The 16041-nt window shown below is 37.1% G+C and overlaps 1 protein-coding gene and 1 long non-coding RNA gene across 3 annotated transcripts in view; one reads left to right on the forward strand and one right to left on the reverse strand.

Moving 5' to 3' along the window:
- The window catches only part of LOC115415030 (uncharacterized), a 14678-nt gene extending 13428 nt beyond the window's left edge, over positions 1-1250 (reverse strand). Inside the window, exon 1 of the long non-coding RNA XR_003934756.1 lies at positions 1239-1250. This is a non-coding gene — a long non-coding RNA (uncharacterized LOC115415030). The remainder of the gene's footprint in view (positions 1-1238) is intronic.
- Positions 1-15163, forward strand: part of LOC115415024 (cAMP-specific 3',5'-cyclic phosphodiesterase 7B) — a 25862-nt gene extending 10699 nt beyond the window's left edge. For both annotated transcript variants that reach the window (XM_030128433.1, XM_030128432.1), the window contains 11 exons: positions 3094-3183; positions 4319-4482; positions 4872-4935; positions 5070-5165; positions 6965-7065; positions 7723-7854; positions 7955-8046; positions 9053-9197; positions 9319-9415; positions 10167-10247; positions 11719-15163. In XM_030128433.1, coding sequence (XP_029984293.1) covers positions 3094-3183; positions 4319-4482; positions 4872-4935; positions 5070-5165; positions 6965-7065; positions 7723-7854; positions 7955-8046; positions 9053-9197; positions 9319-9415; positions 10167-10247; positions 11719-11963 — 1307 coding nt within the window. In that variant the 3' untranslated portion in view covers positions 11964-15163. The remainder of the gene's footprint in view (positions 1-3093; positions 3184-4318; positions 4483-4871; positions 4936-5069; positions 5166-6964; positions 7066-7722; positions 7855-7954; positions 8047-9052; positions 9198-9318; positions 9416-10166; positions 10248-11718) is intronic.
- Positions 15164-16041: the final 878 nt, after the last annotated feature.

Genomic DNA, 16041 nt, shown 5'->3' on the forward strand with positions numbered 1-16041 from the left:
GAGCCCACATTTTAATGGCAGACTATGGTCTTGCAGATCTGATGACCTCAGGGAGTTACCACAGTGGCTACAGCCCCATTAGCAGGTAGTTTAGCTGCTTTTAACATCTCTTAAGTGGGAGTCGCAGAGGTGATGGGAATTGGCAACCTCAGGCATATAATACGCTCCACTTGCTCACATCTGATCTGTGAATTATTCAGTATTCCCATAGTTTTTAGTTTATTCAAGTGTGAATTTCATGTAAATGCATGTGCACTGTGAATCAGGACCCAGTTCTCTTGTTTCTTGGTACTAGCCTTAGGGTGTGTGACTTGTGCATTTTAAACAGAGACATTATTCAGTAGGATTCATTGGCGTTCTCTTCCTGTCTGATAGGTACTTACACAGCAAGGATCAAAACCAAAAAGGGCTCTGGGAATGTTTTTTTCTTGTGAAAAGAATTCACAGACAAAAAAGGCTTAATGTCGACAAAATGTTATCATGAAAAGAATGTTTTCTCAGCATGTTTAATGCACAGACAATCGGGCTCACAGGATGTAATCTGCTGGAATAATCCTGCCATTGGGCGGCTGTTTCAGTCAACATTCTACTTCCTTCTACCATGTGTGGGTGGCTGTTCTTAAAGGAGTGATATTTAGCTTTTTTAAATGGAATTATGCATTTTAAAACATTTCCCTGTGGTCTACAGGGTGGGGAAGCAAAATTTACAATGAACATTTAGTTGTTTTTTCTCAGCAGGCACTACGTCAATTGTTTTGAAACCAAACATATATTGATGTCATAATCATACCTAACACTATTATCCATACCTTTTCAGAAACTTTTGCCCATATGAGTAATCAGGAAAGCAAACGTCAAAGAGTGTGTGATTTGCTGAATGCACTTGTCACACCAAAGGAGATTTCAAAAAAAGTTGGAGTGTCCATAAAGACAGTTTATAATGGAAAGAAGAGAATGACTATGAGCAAAACTATTACGAGAAAGTCTGGAAGATACTATTAAAGAAGAATTGGAGAAGTTGTCACCCGAATATTTGAGGAACACTTGCGTAAGTTTCAGGAAGCGTGTGAAGGCAGTTATTGAGAAAGAAGGAGGACACATAGAATAAAAACATTTTCTATTATGTCAATTTTCTTGTGGCAAATAAATTCTCATGACTTTCAATAAACTAACTGGTCATACACTGTCTTTCAATCCCTGCCTCAAAATATTGTACATTTTGCTTCCCCACCCTGTACATAAACTGTAAATGCTATGATTGGGTCTGAATTCTAATAATAAATGAATGCATACTCAAAGCACGTACAGAGGATCCATTATTCATTCGCTCTCACATTCTCACTCTGGTGGTGGTAAACTACATTTGTAGCCACAGCTGCTCTGGGCAAACTGATGGAAGCATGGCTCCCAATCTGCGCCTACAGCCCCTCCGACCACCACTGAACATTCATACACCAGTGTGAGTAGCAGCACTGGAGGCAAAGAGGGTGAAGCCCAAGGACACAACAGCACATGGACAGAGCGGGATTCGAACCTCCAACCCTTCAGTTATTGGACGACCCGCTCTACCATCTGAGCCATGGCCACCCCCTCTTCATTAATTAAACTCCACAGGTCCATCTTCAACCCTATGTCTGAGTAATGACACCAGAAAGGTCATTTTGAGCGCCAGCCCTTTAAATGCACTTGACCCCACCCCCTCCAGGTTGTTGACTGTGCTGCTCTGTCCCGTTCAACCACTTGTGTTCGTTAATACAACCAACAACAACTGAATATTTTAGGTAATAGGCTCAAAGTTTGGACATATTTTCAGTTTTTACTACAACTGCTGCTGCTGATAAACAATTATGGCGTACTCTGAGAAATGTTCGTCGGAAATCTTGACCTTATATGTGCAAATGTCATGATGTCACTAGTTATAAAACGTAACAAATTAAGAAGGAATGGAAACAGGTTGTAGAAATCCACTTGAATGAAAATAAAGATAGCTTTGCAGCACCAGGAGGGGTCAAATTCAAACTTTATGAACTGATAGGGTCCAAATACACAAATAAATATAAAAGTGGGTTTAGCAAAATATGACCTCTTTAAAGTTCCCCTTGTTGTGAAAGAACATCCAAGGTAGACGGCAAGTTTTGACTTGCTGGGATTTCATCATTTTAATATCACAGCTCAATTTGTGCAAATATTTCACCAAAACAACTTCGCTGCTCACACTATTTTATAAAGTCACTATTTCTGTGTGCATTTTTTTGTTTTTAAGGAATATATCATAGCCAAACAACCTAAAAAATTTTTTTTCACCTTAATCCAGAGTTATAGTGGATGGTGCCAGCCCTATCTTGATCATGGGCACAAATCTAATGTGGATTACATGCATGCCTTCATGTTCCTAGAAACATTTTAAGCTGTTTAGGGTTAAAAAAAAAATGCATTTCTTACTTCTAAAGGTAAACCTCAATTTTGTCCCATTAAGTTAAAAATTAGCTCTTGTTTTCCACCTGTTTACAAGATACACACTTCATAAACAATGAGCATTCACACATGCACTTCAGAACAAATCATTTTTTAATCAATCAGTGCCAGTTTGGATTTACATTAAATACAAGTAAATATTCTCAGAACATGATGTGCAAGGCCTTATCCAGAACTAGTCTTTGTCTATGAAAAGTGTGCAGACATTCTCCATTACAGCTGCAGCATGGCATGAAATCCATTCTCCTCGGGTAAATTAAGACCAGATGCATGATGTCCTGATGATTCAGCCATGTCAAAGATTTTCTTGTTTCATAGGGGCTGGTTTAAGTGCAACACTAAATCTGCTTTTATGAGACTGATTATCTCAAACATCTACATAGCCGGGGAAAACTTTCTGTTCTGTACTTTAGCTCTTATCCTCTGATCACCCAGCTGGAAACGCATCTTCGTCCTTACTCCTGGATATTGGTCAACAATTGGTTTTTGTTTCACTTGGAGATAGCAAACTTAACATAACAAGTGTGCATGTCTACCAAAAATAGCCCCAGCTAAATATGAGTAACGACACCCAAAAATGTATTTGTCTCTTTTTCCCTCCCTTTTTTGGCGCTGTAGCTGATGGCAGACTGAGCACTGGTCATGCTGGTGTGTTGCTGGCTGAGAGAAGAGGCTCGTACCCTTTGATCGACCTGCATATCCTCAACAGTAAGACTTCACACCAGCTTATTTACAGCTTTAAACACCTTCCTTCTTTTTGTATGTTTATTTGAAAAATTGTTTATTCTTTATTTCAACAGATAACTTCCAATGATGGAAAATTATTCTAAATGGAAAATATATGGCTTATTCATTATCTTGTTGTGTTGTACCCAGTATATTGCCATACACTTGTGTCTTGCCATTTAACTGTGGTGGAATGTAAATTAAATACTTTTACTTAACAGGGGTACTGAACCCATAAAGACCAAAATATCCACCAGTGACCAAAACCATCTACTGATTTAAAATGTTAACAACTTCTGATCTACTAATCCTATCAATACATGTGAATAATTGGTGTAAAAGTCTTTTTATGGTCATCAGATATGACCCACTTTGATGTTCAGAGGCTCCGTAGTGAACGTGGAAACACTGTCATCTTCTACAGCATTGATTCACCAGTAAAACCCATGGAGTTTGATGAATGTCAGTCAATGGAGCTATTTGGTTTATGTTCAGTTAATGATATATTTTACTGAAAAAGTCACTTTTTCTCTGTTTTCAGTATGATGAACCTCAAATGTAATTTCAGCATGATGATTGAAGTACATGATCAGTAAAGTAAATATAAGAAAATATCAGATTTTTACTGAAAAAAGCAAAATTGAGAGATAATATTATGATAAATGGTGGTAAACCCCTTAACAAAGGTTAAAAAATAGAAAAAAAAATCATTGTAGCATCAAAGTATCATTGGGTCTTTATGGGTTAAGTTTTTCTTTAGTTTAAGGTGCTTGTACTTTACTTAAGTAATTACAATATCTTCTACTTCACTGTTCTACTTCACCACATCTCAAATGTATATATTTTATAGTTTTTACTGTATTACATTTGTCAGAGAAGTTTAGTTATTAGTTAATTTCAAGATGGAGATTTTACAAAATAGAAGATGGATTTGTCTCACATTGACATTGATACTTAAACTTAACTGCTCTGCTAATCAGTAAATAGTTTAAAAGGAGGGCATAGCTTTTAATTGACCATTTTTTACTTGTTTCCATTGTTACTTCTGCTTAACTAACGTCTGCAGTTTAAGAAAATCCTTAACATACTTCTCCTTGTCCATTTACTGCTATTGTAGCCAGCGCCCAGCAGGGGGAAGTAGAGTCTTGCACCAGGAGAAAGGTGAAGCGTCTGCTGAGCTTCCAGAGATACTGCCACGCATCCAGGCTCCTCAGGGGTTTGGTGCCCCACACACCTGGGTCCCTGCACCTACTGGATGACGACTACCTGGGACAGGCTGGGGTGAGGACTCACACATTTACCTGCAAACACGCACAGAGTTGTGTCATCTAGAGCTGCGACCGATTAATCGACTCAAAGTGATCCAAAAAAATCATTCAACCACAATTCTCCTGAATCAAAGCTTTGTTTCCTTCATTCCTCTGCTGTTAAACGTTGGTTCCACTGTTGTGTTTCACACGGACGCTTATTGTGATGCACAAAGAAGCTTCAATTCAGGAAAACTGCAATAGAATATTTCCCTTCAATCAATTCGAGTCGATTAATCGAATCGTGAAGTTTTGCATTCGTTTCAAGCACCTAATCGATTAAACAGTTGCAGCTCTAATGTCATCTGTGGCTCTGCATCATATGTGTGTCACAGACTGACCTGTTTTTTTTTTTCTCTGCAGCACATGTTGTCAAAAGTCAGCGCATGGAACTTTGATATTTTCCTCTTTGATCGTCTAACAAATGGTAAAACAGTTTGTTAATGTTACTTTAGTTCATTATTTTTTATTTAAATGATGTTGATGTTGCTGCATCAAAAACACAAAGACTTTTTTCAGGTTGTTGATTTACTGCTGTTGTTGTTTATCTCCTTCATGTAGGTAACAGCCTGGTGACTCTTATGTGCCATCTCTTCAATGTTTACGGTCTCATCCACCACTTCCAGCTGGACATGGTCAAACTGCACAGGTTTCTGGGTAAGTAAATGTTAAAAGCAAAAATCTGGAATGCTCTGACATTCAAGTGTAATGAGATTACGCAACACAAACTGTTCAACAAAAATAAATCCCAGGTATTTCTATTAAAAACTTGTAAGACTTTAGTCAGACGGAAATTCAGAGAATTCTTGTTCAATTAGAAATGGGTTACAGCCCATTTAGAAGCACAAACAGCATACTTCAGGGTATTTGTTAATTATTAAATAACTATTTAGACTGTTGGTTTTAATTTTTTATAGCTGTTTTATAATTGATGTTTTCCTGGTAACAATATATGAAAGAACAGTATGTAATATTACTGTGAACCTACAGAGAATTTTCCAAGAGACTGAATAACATTACTCAATATCTGATGGATGTGTAAAGAGATTGCAGCTGTTTGCTAAGAAATTAAAAAAGATTAAAAAAATAATAATAATCACTTCTGGATCCATGCACAGCATCTATATTTTATGGTCCGCTGAACAGTTTGAACAAATAATAGTAATGCAATATTCAGAGAAAATGTACCTGGTATTTGATCAAATATTCCTGGCATTGCACAAAAGATACACAAATCATGACACTAATGTTTTCAGTTATTTGTCAGGTAACATTTCAACATTCAACGTCTTTTTAAAAAAGTGGAACCAGTGTGTTATTGTTGAGAAGAGTGCACAATGCTTCTGCAAGCTGAGAAGGGTTTGACTTTTCAGGAAAGCCCAGAGTGACATCAGCTGCCTTTTACTACAAACAAAAAAACATGCACGAAGTGATTGTGGAGTAAATGTTAAAGTAAGAGAATTTCAACTAAATGGAGCTATCCAATAAACATAGATACGTAGGATTAAAGATGAAAGATTCCAATCTAGATGGTTACACTGTAGATAATTAGGTGTTACTAGTCTGACAAATTGATCTTTTTTTTTCTCTTAGATCTTATCAGGGGGAATCACAGTTTGTTAGATGATGGATAAGATGTTAAAACTGATTGCAGAGGTTGTATGGTTGTTATGAACCAACAGTTTTCCCCCAGTAATTGTTTATCCAGGGAAAGTCTCCTACTTCTCCTATTGGATTCAAACTGAGGAGCCTCTGGTTTCCCTTCATAGACCCGAAGTGATCACATGGTTGTAACTTCAGACTGGAATCTTGCAGCTTTAGTTAGAAAATCACTCAAACAGCAGAAGATATTAGATGAAAAGTTTTGTTTGTTATCATAGAAACGAGGAGTACAAGGAGCTCCTTTTTTATTCTCTTCATTCTGTGTTTTTCACACAAAAAGTTCCTTGTAAATTTTATTGTCCCACATAAATATCCTCCCATGATCTCAATAAATGTATGAATATTACCATGTAAATAGATTATTATTGGTGCTGTTGAAGTCCTATATTTGGAATGAAGTTATTTATTATACAAAGTTTCTAAAACAGGAGGACAACATTGGGAATTTGTACAAATAATTAGGGTCTTTTCCAGTACTTAAAAATTCTAAAAAGCAAAATTCTGATTTTAGGTCTTAAAATGTCCTGTATTTTAAAGAAAGGTATTTGATTTAGTGCTCAGTTGAAGCCTGTTGAACATCACCCAGTGTTACTGAGTATCACCAAAATTTAGTCTTAGCACAACTAAATGTGAAATGGGTCTTAAATTGCAGTCGTAATGGTCTCCAAACGTTTTACCCAACAGTAAGAAATCTAAAACATATACTGAGTTGGATCCTCATTGCTGACATAAAGAGCAGAGTCTGAAAGGTCAGATATTTTCATGTGATTTGACATTATCTCCTGTGTTTCCAGGCATGGTGCAGGAGGACTACCACTCCCAGAACCCCTATCACAATGCTGTTCATGCTGCTGATGTCACTCAAGCCATGTACTGCTACCTGAAGGAGCCCAAGGTAATTCACACACACACACACACACACACACACACACATAATGATTCACCAGGCCTGGGCTTCTCCTTGACATATTGTATTAGCTTCAGTCCCTTGGGGATAATTCCTACCCACTTAAGATTGACAACACATCCATGCACAGCCGGGAGAAATCCCAAAGCCCTCTGACCGGATTAAGTGTCTCTGCATCTTTCACTTTCTCAAGTAATTGGTTTTGTGATGCACCTATTTTGTTAAAAGCACTTATATAAATAAATTCAATTCAGAACAGTGCACATGCTGGTGTTCCAGATCACAAGCACACACACATAGGATGGTAAGCCTCTGATCAATATACCATTTTGTCCTTTACTGATGATAAAGCATTTCCATCCAGCCCATGGTGCATACATGAGACTGTCAGTAATTCTGATGTACTACTTTATATGAGTGCTTCAGTTTAGTCAGCAAATAAGATTTTCACCATTTCTTTTACTAAGACAAAATCAGATGAATAGACATGATGAGAATGTCAGTAAATATACTTTATTTAAGGAAATAAAAAGGAGATGATGTAGATAATGGATGTTGAAGGCTTTTACAGTTCACATCAGTGAAATAGTTGGGTTTTATTTATGTGAATGAGGTTCATTTAAAAGGAGTGTGGATGTGTTGTAGCTGGCAGGACAGCTGAGCCCTCTGGACGTGTTCCTGGGTCTTATGGCAGCAGCTGCCCATGATGTGGACCACCCCGGAGTCAACCAGCCTTTCCTCATTAAGACCAGACACCACCTGGCCTCCCTCTACCAGGTACACACAAGTGTGCTGACTTCTGTCAGTGTGTTGCAACATGTGTGGAAGTGAAACCACATGAGGATGAAATACATGTTAATGTTCTTGTGCTGTGCAGAACACGTCAGTGCTGGAGAGTCACCACTGGAGGTCCACTGTGGGCATGCTGCGCGAGTCAGGACTGCTGTCCCACCTGCCGGCTGATATGTCGTAAGAACACATGCACAAGCCTAACAGAGTGCTTTTTGATAACACTCTGAACAAACATTTTAATGAGCAACATGTCTAAAAATATTAGTGTCACCACAGTAAAACACTAATGACAGTAGTATGTAGTGGTGCTATACACAGTAACTCAAGCACACTTTGAAGTATTTCCAGCTTATGTAGCTTCATACCTCTGTTCTTTTTACTAAATTTATCTGAAAGCTTTGATAATGTTTCAGATTACAATTTTGATCCCTCTTCTCTGCAGTGAAAAACTGCATCCTTTATCCTGTAATGAGTTGATAAAATTCTCACTGCTCTACTGTTTAATACACAGCCCAGACCAAAGAAAAGTCTCTACTTGGATACAAATAAACAAATAGCTCAGATCCTCCCATTGGATAATTACTGCAGTGATTATTATGTTTCAGCTGCAACAAGTTGTTTAACCCTAACTGGTGCAGTGAGTAGCTTGTCATTTCTGTGTGATTTTGTGAAAGTGCTTCAACTCTCCATCAACACAATATTTCTGGCAAAAATGAATACAGCTATGGACATAAACATGTTGTGACCTATACTGTGGCAGGGCATAAGCATAGCGTGGCATAAAGAATGCCATGGTGAATGTTTTCTGAAACTATATAATATTGCATGTAGGACTACAGTCATCTGGGGTTAACTGGAAAATGCGTCAACTTTGTAGAGATACATAGTTTCCCACAGGACAGTGACGCTAAGACGACTCATTCACTGCAATACTCAAGATTAAACCACCAGCAGTATATGAACTGAAGTAGTTAAATGAGCCAAGGTCTGAACATCTACAGTATTAAAATGTAACATACAGATGAATTCAGCTGTAATATAAATCCAAAATATTTTGAAAGTGCTATATTAGTACTTTTACATCAGGAGAATTCACTGATAGTTCATAAAAACAGTGCTTATGCTGGTCATGCTGGTTTAGTTACTGTTTTATTACTCAGTGGTGCTCTTTTCTACCTTACAGACAGGACATCGAACAGCAGCTAGGCTCTCTCATCCTGGCCACTGACATCAGCAGGCAGAACGAGTTCCTGTTGACCTTCAGAGAACATCTGGACAACCAGGACCTGGACCTTCAACTAGCTTCACATAGGCACTTTATATTACAGGTAATGAGCAAATAATACAGTACAGTATAAAGCCTTATTTATCTTAATTGCTTAGATATCATTTAAACCGCATGACTATTATAGATGCATATGTAAACATGTGTTTTTGTTTTGTCATTAGATTGCTCTGAAGTGTGCAGACGTCTGTAATCCATGTCGTGTTTGGGAGCTGAGCAGACAGTGGAGTGAACGAGTGTGTGAGGAGTTCTACAGGCAGGGTGAGATGTGTGTCTACTCCCACTTACAGAAAATAAGGAAAAATATGTTGTCTCCTCTGAAGCAGGACAACATGACCCAACATCCCAGAACAAAGCTTACTTTAGGTCTCAATCGGAAAAAGACTATATTTAAAAGGACATCCCTACAATATACTGATTCAAGGTTATTTTTGTTGATGAAAACTAACAAAATAATGAAATCTAGGCAGGAAAATACATTTTTGTTAACTTGGAAAAACAAATAGAAGCATTATGTGTCTATAAATTAACTAAAATAAACTAAAATTATAAAACACATTTCTTTAGTTTTCATTTTTGTTCATTTATTTCTAGTATTTTGCATGGATATGAAACCTATCTCCAAAATATTTTACCTAAATTGATTTAAGCTAGCAGATGGCAAGTTCATCACGTGTCTGTGTTGCTAGTCCATCCAGTCCTGGTGCTGTGCCGGATTACTTAGCTCCATTAGGATTACTTTGTGTGTTACATAATACCTTTTTGCATCTCGGACCTGACAAATACCCAGTGTTCCAAAAAAGACTAAAACAAGCACTGAACCTAATAAAAACTGTTTTCCAAAAATAAAAACTAAACTAGAAAACTTGCTTCAAACACTTAAAGTTAAACTGAAATTGAAAACATACATGGCATTAAAAGTAAAAATGCTGCTTTGTTAGCACTCTTAGTTAGCAGTTGTTAAAGAGTTTGCATATTCACTGTGTTGTTGTTTTCTTTTACTTATTTGCAGGTGATCTGGAGAAAAAGTTTGACCTGGAGATTAGTCCTCTGTGTAACCAGCAGGCTGACACTGTCCCAGCAATTCAGACAGGTGAGCTCTACACTACAGTATAGTACAGTGTAGTATAGTACAGTACAGTATGGTACAGTGTAATATAATACAGTACAGCATAATACATATAGTACAATACAGTACAGTACAGTATAGTATATAGTACAGTACAGTATGGTACTGTAGAGTATAGTACAGTACAGTATAGTATAGTACAGTTCAGTATAGTATAGTATAGTACAGTACAGTATGGTACTGTAGAATATAGTACAGTGCAGTATTGTATAGTACAGTACAGTATAGTATAGTACAGTTCAGTGTAGTATAGTATAGTATAGTACGATACAATACAGTTCAGCATAGTATAGTACAGTACAGTATAGTATAGTATAGTATAGTACAATACAGTATAGTGCAGTATAATATAGTATAGTATAGTATAGCATAGTACAGTACAGTATAGTATAATATAGTACAGTATAGTACAGTACAGTTCAGTATACTATAGTACAGTACAGTACAGTATACTATAGTTCAGTAGAGTACCATACAGTATAGTACAGTACAGTATACTGTAGTACAGTACAGTATACTATAGTACAGTGCAGTATACTATAGTACAGTACAGTACAGTATACTATAGTTCAGTAGAGTACCATACAGTATAGTACAGTACAGTATACTGTAGTACAGTACAGTATACTATAGTACAGTGCAGTATACTATAGTACAGTGCAGTACAGTATACTATAGTACAGAACAGTATACTATAGTACAGTACAGTATACTATAGTACATTATAGTATAGTACAGTACAGTATAGTATGGTATGGTATAGTACAGTACAGTACAGTATACTATAGTACAGTGCAGTACAGTATACTATAGTACAGTACAGTATAGCATAGTACAGTACAGTACAGTATACTATAGTACAGTACAGTATACTATAGTACAGTATAGTACAGTACAGTATACTATAGTATACTATAGTACAGTATACTATAGTATACTATAGTACAGTACAGTATACTACAGTACAGTATAGTACAGTACAGTATACTATAGTACAGTATAGTACAATACAGTATACTATAGTACAGTACAGTATACTATAGTACAGTATAGTACAGTACAGTATACTATAGTATACTATAGTACAGTATACTATGGTATACTATAGTACAGTACAGTATACTATAGTACAGTATAGTACAGTACAGTATACTGTAGTACAGTACAGTATACTATAGTACAGTATAGTACAATACAGTATACTATAGTACAGTATAGTACAGTACAGTATACTATAGTATACTATAGTACAGTATACTATGGTATACTATAGTACAGTACAGTATACTATAGTACAGTATAGTACAGTACAGTATACTGTAGTACAGTACAGTATACTATAGTACAGTATAGTACAATACAGTATACTATAGTACAGTACAGTGTTCAAAGAACAGACTTCATACTCCTGTCCACCTTTGCTGCCTGTTCTCAGGGTTCATCTCTTACATCGTGGAGCCTCTGTTTGAAGAATGGCAGCGCTTCACTGAGCCCAGCCTGCTCAGCCAGACCATGATGGGTCACCTGCACAAGAACAAGGCCCGCTGGAGCCGCCTCCGATTCACACATCCAACCTCCGAGTCGCAGATGCAGCCCCATGTTGAGGAGGACCCTGAGCCCGAAGGTGGAGGAGGAGGAGGAGGAGGAGGAGGAGGGGGTCACGAGGAAGATGTACCATAACCGCCCTCTCGGGTTCATGAGGCGTTTAATGTTCCTTTATAAATGGAGGAGAGGAGTTTTTCTCCACCTCCTTGTTTTTCCTCCAGCCTGTTGTCTATTGCTGGTGGCTGTCGACAGGCGCCAAACGTAGGAGCGCTGGATGGGATTGTGGCCTGGGTTGGTGTTACATGTCTCCCTCTGCTGGAGACGAGCACTGTTGAACAGCAGCAAAAACATAAAGGAGGAGACAGATGGATCATCTTAGTAAATAAACGCTAAATTGACGAGTCATAAGTTGCTTTTTAACCCTGTGATATTATATTCTTGAAATACCCGTGAAAAGGCAGGGGACAGAGTTGAGACGATGTAGCCGATGGTAAAAGAAGGATGAAAGAAGATGAAATGACATGGGACAATGCTGCTAAAACTATAAAGAAATAAAAAAGCCAAAATTATTTACAAGTCAGCTGGACTGTTTTTGGAAAAGATATATATGAAAGAAGAGGATTATACGACTATATCCACTATACTATGCTTTTTAAAGTTTTAGACGATACATATTAAGCGGTTTTCACTTTTTCTTATTTTGTACAGCCTGCACTTATATTGGATGCTCTTTCATACATGTGTCTCGCTTGTCTTTTTTCACTGAAGTGCGTTTTTAACTCGAGCACTAAGTCACCAGAGGTACTGTAAACTGTCAAATGTATTCTGTTTCAATGGTTTCACTTGTAAGACTCACTGAACCTGACCTTCACCGTTAATGACTGACGTGAAGCGACTTCGGCTGACAACAGTTCAGACCCGCAGAGCTGCTTCAACACCGATATCAACTGTCAGCTGAGTATTGTTCCGTGCAAGACGAGTCACCGGTGCAGAGAACACAAACAAGAGCCATTTATTCAAGTCTTTGTGTTCACGTGCAAGAGAACAAAGTCTGTTATTTACGGTATAAATCGTACACACTGTGGTGGTGTACAACCTCAGCAATTCATATGCCAAAATCTGAACAAATGGATTCATATAAAACAGAAAATATACGTGTCCTGACACTGGCGTTACCTCTGCAACAACTTTATGGGTGCATTTATTTCTCGGAAGAACCTCACATTACAAGTACATCTGCAACAAAGCCTTAACAGCACTTCGGTCTGTCCGTCCGTCAAACACTTTCTACTAGTGTTTTGCCATTTTCTGGACAAGCACACACACACATACACGATATGTGTCATAGCCTGTTTCCTGTTTGGTCTTCAGTTGAGTCTTAAACTCAGTGAGTATATCCAAGGTGCCAACGTACTGTTCTGATACATCAACTCACTGCTCTCTTACCTCTGTACTGCTTTTCTATGTTTTCCACTTGTGCTGTACTTGTGGATGCTGCAGGCACCGTGTGCACTGTATCTTATGTCATGGACAGACTTGGGCCAATTAGTAGCTGCAATTATGTCCGATGACTATTATATATTGATATCATTAACCATATGTTAATCTGATGTAGCCATTTAGATACATCTAAGATAAAAATATACAATTGTTGAATCAGTTATCTTAATTCGTAATCTCACCCATATATGGAGCTAATGTAAAACAAAAAAAAAACAAAAAAAAAACTTGAATATTATTTGTACATGCTACTTGGTCCAAGGAAAAAGCAAAAAAAAGGTCATTTTAAAGCTCTGTTCTGTATATGTGTAAATTAGTATTTCACAGTAAGGTTTGGCACGTGGTGCTAACACACACACACACACATATACAAACATACACACACACACACACATATACGTACATACACACACACTGATGCTCCATGTCTTCCCTGAGCTACAGAGAAATAACTGAAGCTTTATGATTCTAACACCCCAGCCACATAAAAGTATCTCATGAAACATGTTCAGTCAGATAATCAGAAGTCAAACATGGAAAAGATGGGCCATAAAGATAACAATCAACTGACATTTTTGTTTTGTTTTGTTTTTTAAGTCACACTAACTGTAATACATGCATCATTTCACTCATTACTGTTTTTACATTATTACTGTAGCAGATACTCGCAAACATCCTCTGAATAGACCTGTTTTCATCTATTTCAAGATGCATATTCAGTTTTTATTGTCTTTTGCACATCTTTAGATTTTTAATTTTATGCACCTTCCTCTCAGCTCTGCAAACCTGCTTTTTTTTTTTTTTTTTTTTAACTACTTTTTTTAATGTAAACGTCTGTTTGCTGCCTACAGGTACAGTATTTCATCCTTCGAGATCGCAGGCTGCCTTGTATTTGAATACCTCTCAGATTCAGCACTGATACAGGGTCACTGAGCCATACTGGTTTAACTACTACTACTACTATTATTACAAGTATGTGTCTTTAAATACAACTTTTGTACATCAAGAGTGTTATAATGCCAGATTTATCGTATTTATTGTCTTAAAATACTTGTACTGTGATTGTCAAAGAGATTAGACCCAACTGTTATTTGACATATGTGGGTTTCCACAGGGAATGGCAAAAAATGTAAGAAATATACACCTGTCTGTAAACCGTGCCTGGTTTTTACACCAATGCACTGCAGTTAAAGTATGTGTTTTCTTTCCTGTTTCCCTCTAAAAATGGCCATCCAAGTTCAGTAATAACCACTGTGTTCAAATAAATGATCATTTGGTTCATTTCTATCCCATACTGTACAGAATCACTCGCATGATCACTTTTTTAGGGTACCTTTCCTCAGATTGTGAATAAATTAACTGGTGAGTCATCGCCGTTCCCTGTTTGACATGTACAGTCATGTTTGTTCAGTGCCAGAAAAGTTTCAAAGCTGGTATTTACCTTTTTTTTTTTTTTAATTTTACTTTATTTTTTTGTAAGTGGCCTGCAACAAAAATGTAAAGGATGAAATTCTGACAGGAGTTTGTAATGTTTCAGGGTACCTTAAGGACTGTGAAGAAATAGTAATAATTGGCTTTGTGAATATTGTAGCATTTTTAACCGAATCCTTTCAAACTGAGGCCAAAATAAAACACATACTCTGTTATTCTGACTAACAGTGTTTGTCTGCGGTCTCATAAAGTCACCTGATTTGACTCTTATTTTGATGTTTGGAAGTTCTGACATCTTGACTGTATGTTTCTGTTCTGACAAACAACCTCTGAGCACTGTGAAAAGAAATACATGTTTGGATTCTTTTTTAAAAATTAAAATCCGGTGCATTATTAAATCTTAAGTGTTGTTTGTGTGTTTTTATTGTTCTGCAGTGAATATTTATCAAGAATTTCTGCATCTTGATTTGTGACGTGTGTTGGAGAGGATAAACAGTTTTTCCCTTAAAAATTTTATAGTTAATAAATAATAATAATAATAATACAGTACTGTGCAAAAGTCAAACGCAGCCTTTAGCTTTGTTGCTTTTGCAGGGTGTTTATAACAAGATATATGCACTGTATTGAAACATACTTAAAACAACTTTTCTTTGTATTTTTCCTGTTATTTCTTTTGTTCTCATTTTTCTTTTTTCCATGTTCTTGTATATGTTATTTTTTAGTTTTTATTTATTTTATTTGTTGTCTCTGTATACATTTGCATGCATTGATTTATATCTATCTATTAAGCTATATTTTCAAAAATATTGGATTTTGAATAGCACGTGTATGTGAAAACTTTTGCTGGTGGACGGACGTGACATTACCCATGATGATCTGGTCAGTACCAGTACTTTATTAGTAATAAACTTATATACTTACTATTGCTAATTCTCCTCTTATTCATAAATGTTAGTATTGTGGATCTAAAACAATAACAGCTGACACAAAAACACAAAATGTGGCAGTGGACGGATGTGACATGGTTGTTACAGATCCCATCAGAGCAGTCGGGATGATGTAGGCAAGGTAGGCAGCTGCCTAGGGCCCCCTCGCTGAAGAGGGCCCCCGATGGCCGCATGGTCATTTATCTGTACAACTTATTAAAAACCATCCATTGTAAACAAACCACCACAGTGAGGCAGCACTAACCCTCTCCTGTACTGTTTTGCGATTGCCCCCCAGACTAGAGGGATTCCCCCTATGCAATGACAAACACTATGAGGGTCATGTAGAAGTGACC

Source organism: Sphaeramia orbicularis, chromosome 24 (assembly GCF_902148855.1).
Source record: "Sphaeramia orbicularis chromosome 24, fSphaOr1.1, whole genome shotgun sequence".
NCBI lineage: Eukaryota > Metazoa > Chordata > Actinopteri > Kurtiformes > Apogonidae > Sphaeramia > Sphaeramia orbicularis.